The sequence below is a fragment of the Neospora caninum genome, chromosome VIIb (genome assembly GCF_000208865.1).
Source record: "Neospora caninum Liverpool complete genome, chromosome VIIb".
Lineage (NCBI taxonomy): Eukaryota > Apicomplexa > Conoidasida > Eucoccidiorida > Sarcocystidae > Neospora > Neospora caninum.
This window is the reverse complement of record NC_018394.1, coordinates 4,606,399-4,623,560: the sequence shown is the minus strand read 5'-3', so window position 1 is coordinate 4,623,560 and position 17,162 is coordinate 4,606,399. Positions and strand designations below refer to the sequence as shown.

Genomic DNA, 17,162 nt, shown 5'->3' with positions numbered 1-17,162 from the left:
AACCGCAACAGAACGCGGTGACTCTAGCCGCTTACCAAGCGGCTTCTTCGCGGGGGACGATTGATATGAACAGTTTCTTTGTTATGAAATCTTCACAGCCGTGCCAATGAAAAAGACTGATGACCCCCGAGAGAGGAAAGGACGCCTGAAGAGAAGATGAATATTATCGCCGAGCAACTCAGCGAGGGAGCGACTGGCGTGTTGTACACGCGTATACACACACGACACGGTTCAGAGTTCAAAAACGCGCTCAGGACCACATAGACAACGCAGCCGGGAAGGTGAAACTGAAGAAACGCGGGGAAGTCAAGAACGGTAATCGCGTTTGCGAGGGAAGCTCTTCGACAAAGAAAAATGGAAAGCTTGGCTGTTTGCCTTGTATTCTGTCTGTTGCCCCACTTCCAGTCTGTTGCGTCCGTTCCAGTGTAAATAACAACCTGACACACACTAGACCACGCGGTAACACCCTCATCGTCTTGCATCACCTTTGAAACCTGTAACGTCACGCGTACATAGTCGAACATCGCTATCGACAACAATGAAAAGACTATCACCCTGCGTACAGATATACAAATTTACTTAATTTTCGTATTGGGTGTGCAAATGTGCAAGTATATATACGCATATTCGTCTGCGTGTGCATACACAGGTGCACGATATATATATATATATATATATATATTATATTCCGGCATTCCTGACACAAACATAGCTGTGTACGTCTCGTACGTCCATTGAGGTGCGTATGAAGATCTGTATTCATGCAAATTCGGTGTTCACCCCGTGGTCAAACCAGAGAAACGAAATGTGATCCTATGTCTTCTTGAGATAGAGATAAAGGGCTGCCGACGTCCTTGAGCGACGCGCAAGAGACACGCGCAGGCGACAGTCTCCGGCGATGTCGTCGTCCGCAGACAACAAATTGTCTGCCTTAGGAAATAATTGCCCCAATTCGCATTCGAGTTCTTTCCTCTTCAGGGGCGTTCCAGCACGTCCAACGCATATTCAGTTTTCTCTGAAACAACAACTATGAGTTTTTCTCGTCTTATTCTGTGATTTTAAAAGTAGCAGTACCTGTAAAACCGTCGCTGCAATTCGTTGTAACCCTTTCTTGGCGGTGGGAGTGGGCGTTGTTTTCTACGGCACGCGTCCACGCCGGAGCAGAAGACGAGGACAAGAAGGGGAAACGCCCCAGTTGGAGAATAGTGGCGGGCAGGTCACTTTGAGAGGCAAACGGAAGTCCATGCGGTAAAGTAGAGCGGGTGAATCCGGCTTCCTTCACCGTAAAGCAGCGGCGCTGTGCTGAGAACACTGGTTGAGCCCAGGAGAGACAGTGCTCAGTTCACGGCTACCATTCACGTGCCATGGAGATGACTTCTAGCGTGCGTTGATACGGGATGATAAAATGCAGCACACACCTCATCAAGAGGGACAAATTTCCAGAATGGTTTTCAGAAAGAACGGAAAGATGTAGAGAAGGACAGCCCAGGCTAGCTGGGAAGTCTCATGACTCTGGGGTGCCTGCATGAGCGTTCTCTCGGGTGTAGAACAAATAAAGGTACAGATGGTAGAGAAGTGGGTGAAAACGCGTTTGGAAGGATGGAGTTCAGTATGTCATGAAAACGCAATTTGTGCCGCACCCTCGTGCGTCGTATGGTTTTTTCTTTCTCGGGTTAGTGAGGGACGAGAGGGCAAGCGGAAGGCGGGCAGAACCGAGAGAACACGGAACACTTCGCGTTTAAAAAGTTCTTTCGAACGGCAGGGCCGTTTCGGGCACCACGTCAAACCTGGGCGTTCTCCTTTCACGCATAAACCAAAACAAGTGAGGCACACTGGTGAAGAGAGGCTCTGAAAAGAAACGGAAATCTACCTTGGTCTGCGGTCATAAGACTGATTATGACGCATTCTTCCAGCTCCACTTGGCTAGTTTGGTGAGCTGTGAAAACGTAGAGGAACTTGTGCACATGGCTCCAGGACCGCACATGGTTAGCTCCTGGTCAATCGTTCGTGTACACATGCAGTTTTCCACTTTCTTGGCCAGCAGAGTAGACGCGGTAAGCAAGAATGACTCCTTCCTTTATCTCACGTCTTCTTGAGTATTCACTAGGCTTCTGTCCCTTGCAGACTTCTACTGCGACATCACTTACCCACGGAACTGCGTTCTTTGCTTCTTAAGGCTCCAAGCCATTGCCGAAACGCAGTACATGAGCTACGCTCTCTTCCAACTTTGGACATGTTCGATTAATCACTTGCGCTCACGGCAAACACCCGATTTCGATGACCTGCCATTCAGGAAGAGTGCAGAAAGTGTAGCTATGCTGGGGCCACCCAAGCCACGTTGTTGTGGACCCATTATCTTAGTACCGCATGCCGCTAATAGAGAAGGAAAGTGAGAAAACCCTTGGCTGAGGAGAGGCTCTTCGGTGTGCCCTGGAGTTTCTGAACCTTTCAGAAACCAAAACAAGGTTAGACCGCATGGGAGTCTTGGTGCCTGTTGGTGGTCTCGGCAGCACGTGACATCGTCGAAACTGGAGAAGCCACTGAAAGCAAGAGGCTGGAAGCTCGACCTACATGCCTCTTTTCTCACGCAGTCGACACCTGCAACATCTGTTGTGTTGTGTGTGCGGTCGTTAGATGAGAAAAGTATCATTGATTACGGTGTACGCAGACAAAAAAAAAGAGATTGAACACATACGCACTTACGCAGTTAACTTCTTTGCTCCACCTCGAACCTTCGCGAAGCAGTAAAACCGGCGCCCGCACTTTCTCCCCCCCCGCCCCCCCCCCCCCCACCTTCCATTAGCTTGCCATTTCTCACATCAGCTCGCTCCCAAAACAGATATATATATATATATATATATATATATATAGTTAAATGAGAGCGGCTACCGCTTGTTTCCAGAACAGATATTGTACCGCCTCTGCATGGTAGTTCCCCGTGGCTAGTCCGCCATGCCGTCTTAAAAACAGATGGCCTCTGTTGCCCGACGCCCACACGTGAGCATCTATTGCTTGGGGTTTGGTTTGCTGCCTGTCACGTTCACTAGTGTCTTCGGCACCAGGTTTGGTGGGCCAGAGCCAACAACGATGGTTGCAGTTCGTTTCTTGTCTCTCTCCATCTGCATCTTTGCCTCAATAGCGGACTTGGCTTTTGTAGCTGCGTGTGTATCCTTTACGTCTGCAAAAATGATTTTTGACCTGGCCGGTGAACCTTTCCCCTCTGGCTCTTCTCCAGAGCGTGTGCTAAGCGTGGATGGGTTTTTTCCCGCAGAACCGTCCTGACTCATCTCCAAGCTGTCTGCCGTCTGAATTTGTCTTTGCTGGGCTCCTAAACCCGCGGTAACCCCAGAGGCGCTAGAGGGAGGCGGCGGTTTCGGTTTCGTTTTCACTATGCGGCACGCGTGTGATGTTCCTTTGGTTGAGCTCACCGCTTTGCTCGCAGGTTCTCCAGTGCTTGACGGCCCGCTCCTCGGTGCTTTTACAGCGCTAGGCATTCTTTGAAGGTCCATCTTGCCTGCCACAGGGACAGAATCATGCGTCTCCGTCGCGGTTCCAGGCGGTTTCTCTCGTTCTTCGTCCCGCTCTCCACGCTTTCCGTCACCTGCGCTCCGCCTTGTCGTCTCCTCTTTCACTGCCTGCCCCGCTTCACGCGCATGGCCCTTTATTCGGCCCTCGCCGAGATCCTCCCGATACGGAGACCGCCCACCGGTGGCGCCGTTCTTCTCCGAATTTGATGGGGAACGGGTTCCATGACTTCCTGCATTCGAGATCGAGCCGCTACTTGCGGTAGAGCCGCTAGAGCGTGACGATACACTGGAGGTATCCGACTCCGTCGCGGGCGTAGAATCGTCCCCACTGTCTTCCGGGGAAGGCCGCCGACGCCTCGGGCGGCCTCGCAAATGATGGTCCCGTGCATAGTGACTTGACCCGTCATCAGATGTTTTTTTCGACTCAAGAAACGAGGAAAGACGTTCTTCAGAAGAGCAACTTCCACTCGATTCTCTGTACATGAATCGCCTGCCGGGTTGCATATTCTGCGTTTGAAAGGAAGGAGGTACAGATCTAAACAGACCGATGTTTGGTGTTTCGTCCAAGCGCAAATGGTCAGAACCCCCGCTCCCACCAAGGCCCGACCACCGGTACGATGCCCGCAACCCTAGAAGACGCATTTCACTGTGAACGAGAGCGTTCAGCCGCGTTAGCACATCCGGAGCTTGAAACTTCTCTTCCATGAGGTCCAGCTTCCGTGAGTATGCCTGCCGCATGCTGCTGCGTTCAGCTCGAGCCTTCATTTCTCCTACCCCGGAATCTTGACGCTGTTACACCACAGAAAAAATCGGCACGTACCAGGGCGGTAAGACGTACAGAGACCGTCGAGAGCAAACTCTCGCATGACACGGGCCCTGAACTCCGTAGCTCCATGAGAACAGCAAACAACTTCCTGCAGATATGGTGTCGTGTGCAACAGCCGTCAAACGGCACCGGCGGATGAAAACTATGATGTGTGAAAAGACGTCTCCAGCGATGTCCTGAATGCCCAATTCCTGATACAGCCTCGACGCATCCCTAACGATGCGTCACGCCCTTCTTTGTGGAACTCTTGAACCACCTGGACAACAGACGAGTCCTTGCACGTTCGCTTTTTAATTCACCCGCCAGTCGGCACGTTGTTTGTGCCCAAACATGATCACACGGCACAAGCATCGACCGCAAAGGCACCATCTTTTCTCAGCCGACCCCAGGAAAAGCAGCTGCGTAGTCTAACTGTCTTCAAGCTACTACACAGAGGTACCTGGTCGCAGAAAACAGACCTACACTGTTGCTGAGATGGAGGCGACAGAAGGCAAAAAGAACCACACCGGCGCTTTTTAAGACGTACCTCAGGCTCATTCTCTCGTAAGCGAATAACCGCATCGTGCATGGCTGCGAGTTGACGCCGCCACCGCTCGAGGCGTCTTGCCTCCTCGGCCAGCTTTCGCTTTTCTTCGGAGGTGTATTGCTTCAGCGCATCCGCCTCCTGCTCTATCTCGCGGAAGGCCATGATAGCTTGCGCGGTCATTCCATCTTGTACTGCGACAACGTACGGGAAACAGGCAGCGTATACCATGGAAACGCTTCACACGCGCTTTTGTGGGCCTCGGAGAAATTTGGGCGACCTGTGAGAAAAGGTCTTTCGCAGCCGCACTCAGCAACGTGGACAGAACAGACGTGGCCACAGTTGGACATTGTGCGCAACGTTTTCCGTGTTCAAGGGCAGTCTCTGCTGATGCGTTGCTGTCTGAGCGATTGCGTTTTAGCTTTGGTGGCAAGTGTCCCTGCGTCCGCCAAACAGACATGGCATCCTGGCAGCGCCAGGATCCGTCTTCTCGATCACATTCTTCGACAGAGCCCAAAAAGAGGAGGAGACACGCATTTCCCTACTTATATGTACACATATATATACCTAGACCGCGATATAAATATATATATATATATATATATATTCCTAGTGGTGCATCTCCATGTATTTGTGGATAGCAGTACCAATCCCTGTCTGAAGAGATGTACTGTAAATCTCGGTTATGGAAGGATGTAGTGTTGTGTTTCGCGCTCATTTCACCGGCCCCCCGATGCATGTATCCTTGCCGGATCGCGGTTTGTAGAGGCCATTTACCGGTCCATGGGGGTTTTCTTCTTTCTCCCTTACCCACGCGTATCCCCTCTGAAGCTTCTCGCTCGCCTTTGGTCGCCGCCTCCACGTATCGGATCCACTGCACCCACGCAGCTCGTAGGTGGCGCTGCAGAACCCCGCAGAGCATGCGCAGGCCTGTGCCGGTGAACTTTGCAGAGCTGCCGAGTCGACCGCGGACTGCAGGCCCTATGGCAGCAGTCCCCTGTGCGCCTGCAGCTGCGGCAGCTCTTTTCATTTTGGAAAAAACCAGCGTCTTCTTGCGAAATTGGGTCGCTTTGTAAAGGCTGGTGAACACGTAGGAAAGGCAAGCAGGGGGACAACAGTCAGGCAGTGGGGACCAGCAAGGGCTGTGCAACGGCAGGAATCGAGTGGGAAGCCAAGCAAATGAAAACGGAAGAGCGAGAAATAAACCCACATGCCTTTGGACTACATGAGCAACTGACAAATGAAGTGGGGACCCGGAGAAGCAGGCGCGCAACAGGAAAGCCGGCGCACGCATGGAAAACCCGAGGGGACGGAGCGCGAAGGCTGGAGAAGCGAAACATGAAACGGAGACGAAACAGAGAGTGAGACAACGGCGTTACACGCGACGCTAACCGATGGTCGGAACGAGAGCAAAACTGCGGAAGAAGGGACAAAGAAAACCAAGCCATCGAGAGCCGCGTGCCTCTGTCCCCGCGTCAAACCTACAGGTCAAGAATGTTCACAGCATGTCGGATCGCCGAAGACCTCTCGAACTGCGCTTCGATGGTCCTGGTTTGTCTGTCCAACAGACTTTCCATCCGAACTTTCAGGGTCCCGATCTCTTCTTCCTTCTCTTTTGCTGCAGCTTCCGCCTCTTGCTTGAGGCGGTCGATCTCTTTCGTCGCCCTGACCAACTCGTGGAAGGCGCGGAAGGCCGGGCCTCGAAAAATCACGTGCTGTTGAATGCACTGAGCCTCCAGCTCCTCGTCACTCACCGCCGTGTCTTCTCGCTTCGCCAGAGCTGCAGACGAAGCGCGAGAAAAGAGACACAAAAGAAGCGAGGGACAGGAAGGTTGCGGTGAGAGAACGAGGGCGATGGAACGGAGAGGAGATAGGAAACAGATGGAGGCAGAGAAAGGTGCAGTGAGGACAGGCGACAGAAAACAAAGGGGAATCGAGGACGACACATGCACTGCGGGGCACACAGGAAGAACTCAGGGGAGAGAGAAACCAGAGACGACAGAGGAAACCGAAACACACAGCGGACCACAAAATGAGAAACATCGATCAGGCACGCCTGGCTGATTTGGGCGTATCAGGAGACCAGCTAGGCAAATGCGAGAAACGAGCGGCTACAGCGCCACGGAACGATCATCTGTCTCCAGGACGTTCTCCACATTCAGCCAGATGAGGATGTTCAAGTCTCCCTCTACCACACCTGCACTACGACGGGAACCGTGTCCAACGAGTTTCGTTCGCTCCCAGGTTAGACAGCGACTCTCATAAGCGTTGTTACGGTTAAAGAGCCTTCGTTGGCTCACAAAGGGGAAGATGGGTGCCTCATTCATCTCATCACTCTCTCGGTTGTTTCCCCCTTGATCGTTTCCTGTTTCTTTCCACTCCCTTTTCCGACTTTCCTCCTGTCATTCTGGAGGCCGCCGCTGCCTTACTGGGACACAGCATTTTCCCGGTTCCCTGGGTGAAACCCGCCTCTGCTTGTGCATGGCCGGCCTTCTTCAGCGTCGCCGCTCCCTTTTGCTTCGCCGTGGAAACCTCCTCGTCGCCATGCTGCGCCTTTCCCTTCTTGCCTGACAAATCTTTTAGGCCGGAAACCTCCCCAGGTGCCGACGCAGGCAACCGCGCTGGCTCCACGGGCTCCGGCGGCGGCAAAGAGGGAACCAAGTCTCGCTTGAGCATCGCCAGCATGAAGCTGCGTTCTCGCAAGCCGGTTGGAGCGGACGATGGGCCTTTCGCGGAGCCCCCCGGCGGGCCTCCGGGAGGCTGCTTCTTTATAGTCGCACCAGCAGGAGGCGGAGGAGGACCAGCTGCGCGCGCGGCGTGCTGGTGCGCCTCCAGCGCCCTAGCCGCCTCTTGCGCCAGGTGTCGGATTTCCATCTCTCGATCCGCTTGTTCTTGGCGCAGTCTTTCCAGTTCTTCACGTTCCCTTATCTGCCGTTCAATAGAATCCTGCAGACTGCGAGCGGTGTCTGTCAACTCGCGTTCCGTCAACTGAAGCAGCTCCTCAAGTCCGGCTTGCTCTTCTCGGCGCTTCTTCTCTCTCTCTTCCCGTGCCTTTCGCCGCTCCTCGGACACCTCGCGACGACTCTGGCTGAGACGGTCTGGGGACGAGGACCCGCCGGAACTGCTGCCTCCTGATCGGCGGCCTTTCTTGTGTCTCCGCTCTTCATTCTGTTTCTCTACCGCTTCCGCCAGCTCTTGTGTTCTCTTCAGCTCCTCCGCTAGCCTCTCGAGCTCGGCCCTCGTTGCCGCTTCCTTCTCCTTCTTCTTCCGCTCTTTCTCCTCGCGCTCTCGCTCCTTCCTCTTCTGCTTCTCTTCTTCCGCCTTCTTCTTCTCTGCCATCATCCTTTGCTTCTCATCCTCCCTCCTCCGTTTCTCTTCCTCTTTCTTTTTCTTCTCCTCCATCTTCTTCGCCTTCTTCTCCTGGTCTAACTGCTCGAGGCGGGCACGAAATGAGTCAACATCACTGCTCGACACAGGCTTCGAAGGCGAGCCGTCGCTCCCGTCTTTCTTCTTTTTCTTCTCAGTTGCCTCGTCTCCTTCCTCCACTTTTTCCTTCTTCTTTTTCTTCTCAGTTGCCTCGTCTCCTTCCTCCACTTTTTCCTTCTTCTTTTTCTTCTCAGTTGCCTCGTCTCCTTCCTCCACCTTTTCCTTCTTCTTTTTCTTCTCAGTTGCCTCGTCTCCTTCCTCCACCTTTTCCTTCTTCTTTTTCTTCTCAGTTGCCTCGTCTCCCTCCACTTTTTCCTTCTTTTTCTTCTTTTTCTCCTTCTCGTCTCGACCCGACTCGCCGGCCCCAGAAGCATCCGTCGGTGCATCAGGCGAGCTAGGAGTCTCTGATCGAGCGTCTCCAGAGACTCCTGTCTCTGGAGAAGCTGACGAAGCGAGCGCCTGTGCATCTGCCGCCGTTGCAGGCTGGCTCGAGGCCGAATCGCCCCACAGAGACCAAAATCCACCAGACGTCGGAGTGGCCAGAGGCGTTTCCGCAGGCGCATCAGTCTTCTGGAGAAATTCAGCGGAAAAGGCAGCACAGTCGCGAAATGAGCCACGGAAATCTTGCCCCGCGATGCCGCGCGAGATACGAACACAAGCTGCGTCCGTGTCGGTGGCTAGAATCGAAGAGAAACGCATGTGTGTGTGTGGGACCGGGCGAGACCCGCGCTCACGAAGAAAACGTTGTTAGTTGCAGTGTGCTACCTGTGCGCTATATAGTGTCTCTTGGAGAAGCCGGAAAGGGTGTTGCAAGTAGGCTCGGTAGATGCAGATTTCATCTGGTCCCCATCCTCTCGAAAAAGGCAAGGGGAACCAGAGGACGGGAATCGGGAAAGAGGACGAGGGCGGTAAGAAACCACGCAAGTTACTTCGAAAGGAGACGTGCTTCCTTTGCAATCTGTTACGGCAGGAGACCAGGGATGTCCCGTGACATACAGCTTTGTCTCGAGAGGGGGAATGCAGAGCGAGAAGCGGAAGGAAAGGCACTCGCGCATTCCCCCTTTTCTGGTTTGCTTACGGTTTCTGGAGCTGCCGAGCTTGCCATGACTGGACCGATTTTCTCTGTTGCAGAGGGCGTCGGTGGGACGTCGTGACCCGCGGGCGTCGGCGGGTCAGGCGATCCCGTGGTTTGGGGCGACTCCGCAGGAGGGGTCTCCTCCGTGAATCCCAGTAAAGACCACATGTTTGCCGTGAGGCTGTGCGAAGCAAATAACGCTGTGATCTGCGCGTTATTATGCAGAAAAGGTGACATGCAAGGTGCGCAACACCGTCGCTCCACGCGCAAAAACCTAGCCTACAACTTTCCTCCTTCCCATGATTCCTGCCTGCAGGTGAATCAGGAAAGAAAGTTTGTCTCTTCTATCCTGTTGAATAAGAACCTACCCATGTGAAAACGTACATTCATATTCCTACATCGCTGGACTATGGAAACAGCTGCACTTGAGCATACCCCGATCCCTGCTAACATATACGGATACGTACGCATGTACATTTCTGCATAAATGGGCAAAACGAACACGAGACGCTGGCAGGGAAGGCCACACGTCTCCCGTGATCGTGGACTAGTGCGAGGCGATCTGTGCTCAGAGCAGACGCCGTTTGGGACGAACAGCCTCACAGCTTGGAAGCGCGAGCCCGAGGCTGCTGGAGAGCCCCGCTCGGACCTCAGCAGACAAGCACGACAACAAAGTGAAATGAACACCGTGACAGTACTGTATTGTCACAAAAGAAGGGAAGAGGAGGAGAAAAGATCACAAACAAACTGGGGCAAGGGAAAGCACTTTCGGAATTCGTCTTCCGCGCCCCCGAAAAAAACGTTTCCACCCCACGTGGTCACTGCCGCTCGTCAAGAAACGTCTCTCAGTCTTAGACATATGGATAGCAGGCTGGCTGCTCTGAATGCCGGCATCAAGACTAGGCAGCTTGCTTCAGAAACCGCTCGGGGATGCTTCGCACGAACGGGCGACGAACGAGTGCAGCGAAACCCGCCAGCGCCAAACGGATTACAAGACTTGCAAGGGCGACAAAAAACGGACCTGGAGAAGCCGGAAAACGGAGACTCCTCTTTGACGTTCGAAAAAGTGTGTCTGCGTGGACGCAAGCGATAAAAATCCGTGACGGGGTCGGCGCGAAAGAACCAGGCCTGTTGGCCACCATCACGCAAATCCGCACGAGTCACTCTCGAAGTACCGCTTGGGCATCACGGAAAATCTCTCTCGCGATTTTTGAAGCTGTTCGATATGGGCGCATATGAAGAAGGTTTTCATGGAGAAAACGGGAGGCTTCACACTGCAGACTGTGAAACAAGTGGATCAAGCGTCAAAAACCAATTATCCGACAATAGCTCGACGAGCTGTCTGGCGAAAACCGCGCAACAAACACCTGCAGCCCGGCAAAAGGAGAGTTTACAGAGTAGAAAAGATCGACGGAAAGAAGAAAATGGACTTCTTTCGTGCATTGCGCACCAGTTCCTCATGACAAGGAAAAAACGAGAAAGAAAACGATGGTCGTTCGTCTCGAACCGGGCAACAGACTGGGGTCAACTAGCGCATGCGCGGTGCCGGGTAACCTGCGGAGACGATCGATTCACGAGTGCGTCTGGCGTGGAAAATCGATGTCTGTTTCAATTCATTCCTCACAACCAACCAGTGTAAACAGGCGTTCCGTGTCGAAGAAGTCAGCAGCGAAACAAAGAGATCTCCTAAAACGAGAAGCATCTCCTTTACAGCCCACGCCACCGTCAAATTGTGAGCGAGGCGGATGTTCCGTGCGAGGCGGAAAGACGTGTTTTCCGTTGAATTAGTGTTACACTGCGTCGACGTCGTCAAGGTCCTCCCCTTACATTCCCACCGATTTCTTGAGAATCCACACAGAAAAGCTACAGCACTACGGACGGGCTTCCAACCTTCAACAGAGTGAATACATCCACAGCATGTAAAGGAGTCACGGCAATGCTGCACTTGAGATTTCCTTGAACGTGAATAAATGAACGCAAGATGGCAGACACACACAAAAATGGGGTCGAACTCGCAAGGACAGGTAGACAAAAATCCTCAACGCAGCTCTAGTGAGCATCCACAAAGAGAACGCGAATACCCGGGTGGTACCCGCTTGGTTGCACGGTGTGTAGACGCGTCCTGTGCCGCCTGGCAGAGAAGTGAAGTGCCAGGCTAAATTGAGTCACATCTCCTAGGATAATGCATCTGATCCGCTAACTTTCTATGAACGAACGGAGCAGAAATTCACACGGAACTTCAGTGCTGCTCTGTTTAGTGGGTCTGTCTCCCTCTTTCGATGTATAATCAGGTAACCCATGAACGGTCCAGTGACGATGTAAGGCTGTCGACTTGCTTCTGAGGCCATTTCCCTTTGTTTTTCGCTGCAACTTCTTCACCGTGAATGGAAAGCTAGATATATGGCCATCTCCTGCGCACCCGTGCAAACGGTACACTCGGGCGCTTCGGGAGGATACAATGAAATGCCCAGTTCCGAAAACCCACGGTTACGGACGTGAGAAACGTTATCATCGAGGATAGTGGATGAGAAGCCTGGAATAAGCTGCTGGCCTTCTTTAATTCACTGGATCACAGAGATCGGAAGAGCCGCATACAACACCAGGACACGCCGTATTGCCAATGTGACAGTCCGACAACTGAACCGCACTCGCCGTGGAAAAAAGAAACTAGGCTGAACGAAGGAAACTGTAGCGATCCATACATTTTGTTAAACGCCTGCAGGCTGCTATACTACGAAATAACGCACTGCGACTTGTTTAAAAAGGTGCTGTCCTACGGAACTGTGCATGCCGTACAGGGTACGTGAAAATCGGATAGTACCAGGCAGTGTAAGGCCCGAATTGGGATATCCGAGTGATATCTAGTATCCTACTAAAACGGCCTCAACAGAGGAAATAACAGCGCGTCACTTTCTTCACCCAACGCACCCCGCGCAGTTTCCCATGGCAAAAAGGACGCTATCCAGCTGAAGCTACAGTCCGCACGTTCGCACATTAACAGTTGTCCCTCGACAACATGGATGCGTCGTTGCTGTGTCCATTTCCCTTGCCGCATCTGCTTCCTGTTCCCATTTACCTGCGGTCGGCAAGACCCCAGAGTCCCACGGAAGCTTACAGCAAGACGGCACTCACTAGTTATGCCCAAATATACAGAGGGTTTCGGAAGTTGCAAATCAGACACACCGTCGCGCTCAATGCGATATACTGCGTGAGCGACAGGTCTCTTCCTCTGATGTGCCCGCCAAGTCTTTGCTTTTTCGCTAGAGAGCCCCTGTGAACAGGTTCACCCACCAAAAGGCCCACCCACTACAATGAGGCGAACAATCAGCATTTAGGCAAAAACCCATGAAACGAACATTAGAAAAACACAAGCAGGGGGCAAGGGTACCAACACAACGTCCAGGGGGACAAAAGAGAAGACCGGACACCCAAACGCCTACGTACAGATGTATGCACTCGTGTAACGACGTATGAACTTGCATGCATTTTTCTGAAACGAGAGAAAACCTAGTATGCAAACAGCGTTGTATTGAACTCTATATATACCTATGCATCTGTATGCACGCGCTTTTAGTTCTCCGCGTGAATGTGGACAACATAGAACCTTGCACCGTCGAGGGGAGCCCACGGCCGCAACTGGGCAATGATTGCAGTGTAGTCGCCAGCTTCGGTCACTTCAACAGGGGTAACGTAGGTCTGCGAGGCTCCAGGCATTTGCTTCACATCTGTACACCCGACAGAAATCAAGTGTAACACAGATACACACAGTCCATGTCAGCTAAAAAACAGGCATTTGAAGCAACACATGCTCGGCGGAGACCGTAGACAACCGGTGGGTTGCCAAGCAGGTGCGAACGATGCTTTATTCTCAGCCAAAACAACTGACGACAGTCGAAATGTTGCTTTGCAGAAGGGAAAACGATTCGTGAGAATACTAGTGCCGATCAACACGAGGCCTTCAGACGCCACAGAATTCCCCCCTCAGGAAAAACGTCTTGAACGCGTACCCCAGAACCGGTGCCACAAAAATACGTCTGTCTGTAGCCTCACGAGGCATCAAAGACCAGCTCTCCAAAAACCACTCTCAAATAGAGCTAACAACGCAAAAAGCCGGTTAACGGTTCATCGACTGCGGACCAAGCCATGCAACGAACTGCACTCAGTCGGCCTCCCGAAAAAAACTCTACTTGCGGCTGAGACGGAACACACTCGATGTTCATCTGGGAGGTGGAGCTCTTTGTAAGCGATGTTACACGTTGACCATTGACACGTGTATGCGTGTCCACAGTTCTTGAGGCAAGGCGCAGCCTCAGCACAGGTTTCTTGACGTAACAAGTCGCGTCTATCACAGAGGCAGCTACCTTACCAAACGGGTAGGTCTACACTGTCTCTATCCTCTCCAGAGATACGCAACGCCGTGTTTATATATGTATTTATCTGCCAGCATACTCTATCTCTCTAAATGTATCCTAGGAGGACTGGCTTACGTTCAATAGAAGGTTTGCTCACAGTGACACCATGCTTCGAGACGGAGCTTTCCAAACGTTCCTTCATTTCGTCATCGGCCAGTGGCGTGAATTCCAGTTTCGGATGCTTTTGAATTCCCTCCAGAACGTCATGGGCCATGAAGGCGTAGCCGCCGGAGCCCGCAGACGACTCAATCAGCACTTTCACGCGAGCTGGCGTCGAGGACAGCTTGACATTTGTCGTGTAGATGTTGTCCTGAGCCGGCTCTGGGAATGTCACGGTCTGTAGACAACGGGTAAGAAGTTTCGCGCAAAACGTCCCACTGAACAAATGAACACAGAGCCTTACAAAAGATAGACACAGAAAAACATACATCTGTTATACAGGGAGACGCATAATGGAGCCACAGAAACGCTCATAACGCTTTCGATTTCAGAGGCAGCAGATATCGAGGGAGCACATCCAGTGCGAGCATCTACTGTACAGCGACGCTGTTCTGTATGTCGTGCATGGCGCGTGTGCTTTTTCCGTAAAGACTCAGTTACGGACACCCGCCTCACGCCCAAGTGCCGACCTAAACTGTCCTCTCAGTTGGAACAACAAAAACCGCTGCATTTCTGCAAGTCCGAAGACCGCTCTTTTTTTTCGAAAAAAAATTGACCAACCTTTGCGTTGTCCTCCATGGCTGATTCTGCACCGTCGACGAAGGTGTCTGGGCACAGGGATGTCGCCGCTGAACAAAATAATGCACAGACACAAGAGGCGTACCGCCGCCCTATCGGGATCTCTCTGATTGAATCCGTTTCCATGCACACTGTGAGAAGTGGCAAACAAAAAAGCACGATAGGATAGCGCCGCCTTGCGCTGGGCAGACGAAAACGCGGCATTTAATAGGCCGGACGACACCGTCCCTCGAACCAAAAAACCACACGGTGAAAAGAGCAACTGTTCACTGGGTATGTTGCCAGTGAGTCTCTTCGCCAATGGCAAGTGCGACGGGCAAAGGCAGCGACACTGACAGAACAACTGAAAAAACGTGGGAAAAAACGCGTGGAAGGGAAGGCGAGGGTTCTCGAGTCAACAGCCGCCAGACTCGACCAGCAAGAAAATGGCAACTGCACGCTAGTAGGCGCGTACCTGAAATAATGAAGAGAAGAAAGACGGGAAAGAGTTGAAGCCGAAACATTTCCACGACTCAAGCAAAAACGTAGAAAACCAAAATCTTTCTTGTCAGCAACGGAGAACCGCGGGCCGCACAAAAAAACGAGGCACAAGAAAGAAAAATCTAGGGGCTCAGCATGCGTTTTAACGACCGGGAGGATCCGTTCTGAGAGGTGTGGAGAGTCGCCGACGCTCGTTGGACGTTTCGCACAAACTTGTTTCTGAGAGATATTCGTGACTCACTAGACCGGGAATTGGCGTGTAGCGAATAACTGCGCATACAAAAGCATACAAGGTTAGCTAGACGGAAATATGTTGCTTCAAAACCCCCGAATAAAGGCAAATGAAATGATGCGACGCGTTCGACGCCACGTTCTCGAGACAAACGAGTTTGGGCCCCCGTCGCAGGCATCGTTGTCGAGTTTTGCGACGTACTCGATACTAAATTCGTCTTAAGACGGATACCTCTTCTACGTGTCCCCAGGGAAGAGGGGAACCACCGACTGAGGCTCTGCAGTCCAACGATAGCGATATTGTTGGATATGCGCTTGTGAACGGGAAAAATACGGGAGGAAAAGCGCATAAATCTTGAAGAGCAAATACCAGCACGATATTGTAAGATCCGGATTTGCAAGGACGACAGAAAACCTCAAAAATATATCAACGGAGCACCATGAACGGATGCTTCCCTTCACTTACCGATCTATACAGACCGAGCGGTGGCACAACTCCCGCTCTTTTTTCTTCGGCTGCAGTTCGGGTTCTGGACGATCACGCTTTTTGGCTAACGACAGAACAGGCTATGCTTGTTATCGTACGATCCTTCTCCCAAAGCCCCAAGAAAATCAACCATGAAAGCCCACAATTTAAACGAAGCAGGATCGAAGATCGGGACATGCAACACAGGAGAGGAATAGATGCGCAAATGAGAGGCGGTAGATGTGCCTTTTTGTAGCAGGAACCTGCTGCCATTCTTTTCGTTACACCATCCATCGCCGATCTCTAACACAAGCAACCCGATGCATGTGACTCAGAAGGCTAGGAATCCGGCTCAGAGGCACGTGCGCTCTCTCTTTGGATAGCTGCTATTTCTTCCGGGTTAGAAGGCAGTAAGGGACACACCAACCTGGATTGCGCTTCACCTTAAATGGAAATAAGAACACCTCGGTTCCGGACGACTAGACAGCTTAGCAACTCATCATTCTAGCGTTAGACCTACTTCAGAAGCATCTTGTGCATTCGCTAGCGTTTAGCATTCAGTTAGAGAAGTAGCAGCAGGAAAACGGGAATTTTCCAAGTGATCTACGTTGATATGCTGTTCCAGCTTCGAAGGAAACATGAAGACCGGTAGGATATTGAAATGCATCGCATTTAGCTGTCTTAAGCAGTCCAGTGGTGTGGTGGTGTACAGCAAACATAAAGAACTTGGTTGTCTGTATCTCGTAACTGGAGTCATACTCAGTATCCTACATTACTGTGAACAATGGGCACGCTATACGGAACGGACTGGAACATATTGAGTCTCACAACATTCGCCGTGAGTGCCTCGTTGCAAGTATCACAGGTGCCGTTGCCATCAGGCGTTTCTCGGATGCAGCTCTATCTCACTGAAGCAGTGTTTCCATCGCCGAGCTACGCTACCAAATAACAAAACATCCTATCCGAATTCGAGAAAGGAGGCGGTCCACATTGTCGCTCAGCCCCAAATTTTAACAATGCCAAGTTGGTTTTAGTGGATCGCTGTACCGCTTCCAAAGCATATAGTTTCTTTTCATGAAGAGGCGGGAATGGGCATCTTTGGTATGATCAACAAATTTTCGTGTGCGGGGACGAGATTGGAGGATTGGTGAGACGCATCACACCGATCGGCTTTATACGGAAGTACGTATTGTTCAAGAGGTGTGCTCACGCGTATTTGCATATTTTCTGAAAGAAAAGTATCTTGCAATGCAATAGTTGCTTGGCAATCATCTTAGAACGGAAAAAGTGAACAGAAGGGGACACGGGACACACAACGCCAGAGCATTCAGGGCACGAGGGAGGGGAACCTCTGACCCTATCAAGCGCGTAACGGGAAAATCACAGGTTCTGTATCTCCTCGTTTTTTCTTCCTCATTCGCTTGGGTCCCATGGACCTCAAGTTCTGTCCCCCTGGCT

At 51.9% G+C, this 17,162-nt stretch overlaps 2 protein-coding genes across 2 annotated transcripts; both read right to left on the bottom strand.

Moving 5' to 3' along the window:
• Positions 1 to 3,005: 3,005 nt before the first annotated feature.
• On the bottom strand, positions 3,006 to 9,545 carry NCLIV_029700 (conserved hypothetical protein; the record flags this gene model as incomplete). The annotated part of the gene is made up of 6 exons (XM_003883165.1): positions 3,006 to 4,316; positions 4,880 to 5,070; positions 5,687 to 5,955; positions 6,362 to 6,656; positions 7,306 to 8,872; positions 9,381 to 9,545. The coding sequence occupies 6 exons, from the start codon at positions 9,543 to 9,545 to the stop codon at positions 3,006 to 3,008; spliced, it is 3,798 nt and encodes a 1,265-aa protein (XP_003883214.1).
• Positions 9,546 to 12,947: 3,402 nt separating this feature from the next.
• On the bottom strand, positions 12,948 to 15,030 carry NCLIV_029690 (conserved hypothetical protein; the record flags this gene model as incomplete). Its single annotated transcript, XM_003883164.1, has 4 exons — positions 12,948 to 13,102; positions 13,865 to 14,126; positions 14,510 to 14,577; positions 14,982 to 15,030. 4 exons carry the CDS (start codon positions 15,028 to 15,030, stop codon positions 12,948 to 12,950), a joined length of 534 nt encoding a protein of 177 aa, XP_003883213.1.
• Positions 15,031 to 17,162: the final 2,132 nt, after the last annotated feature.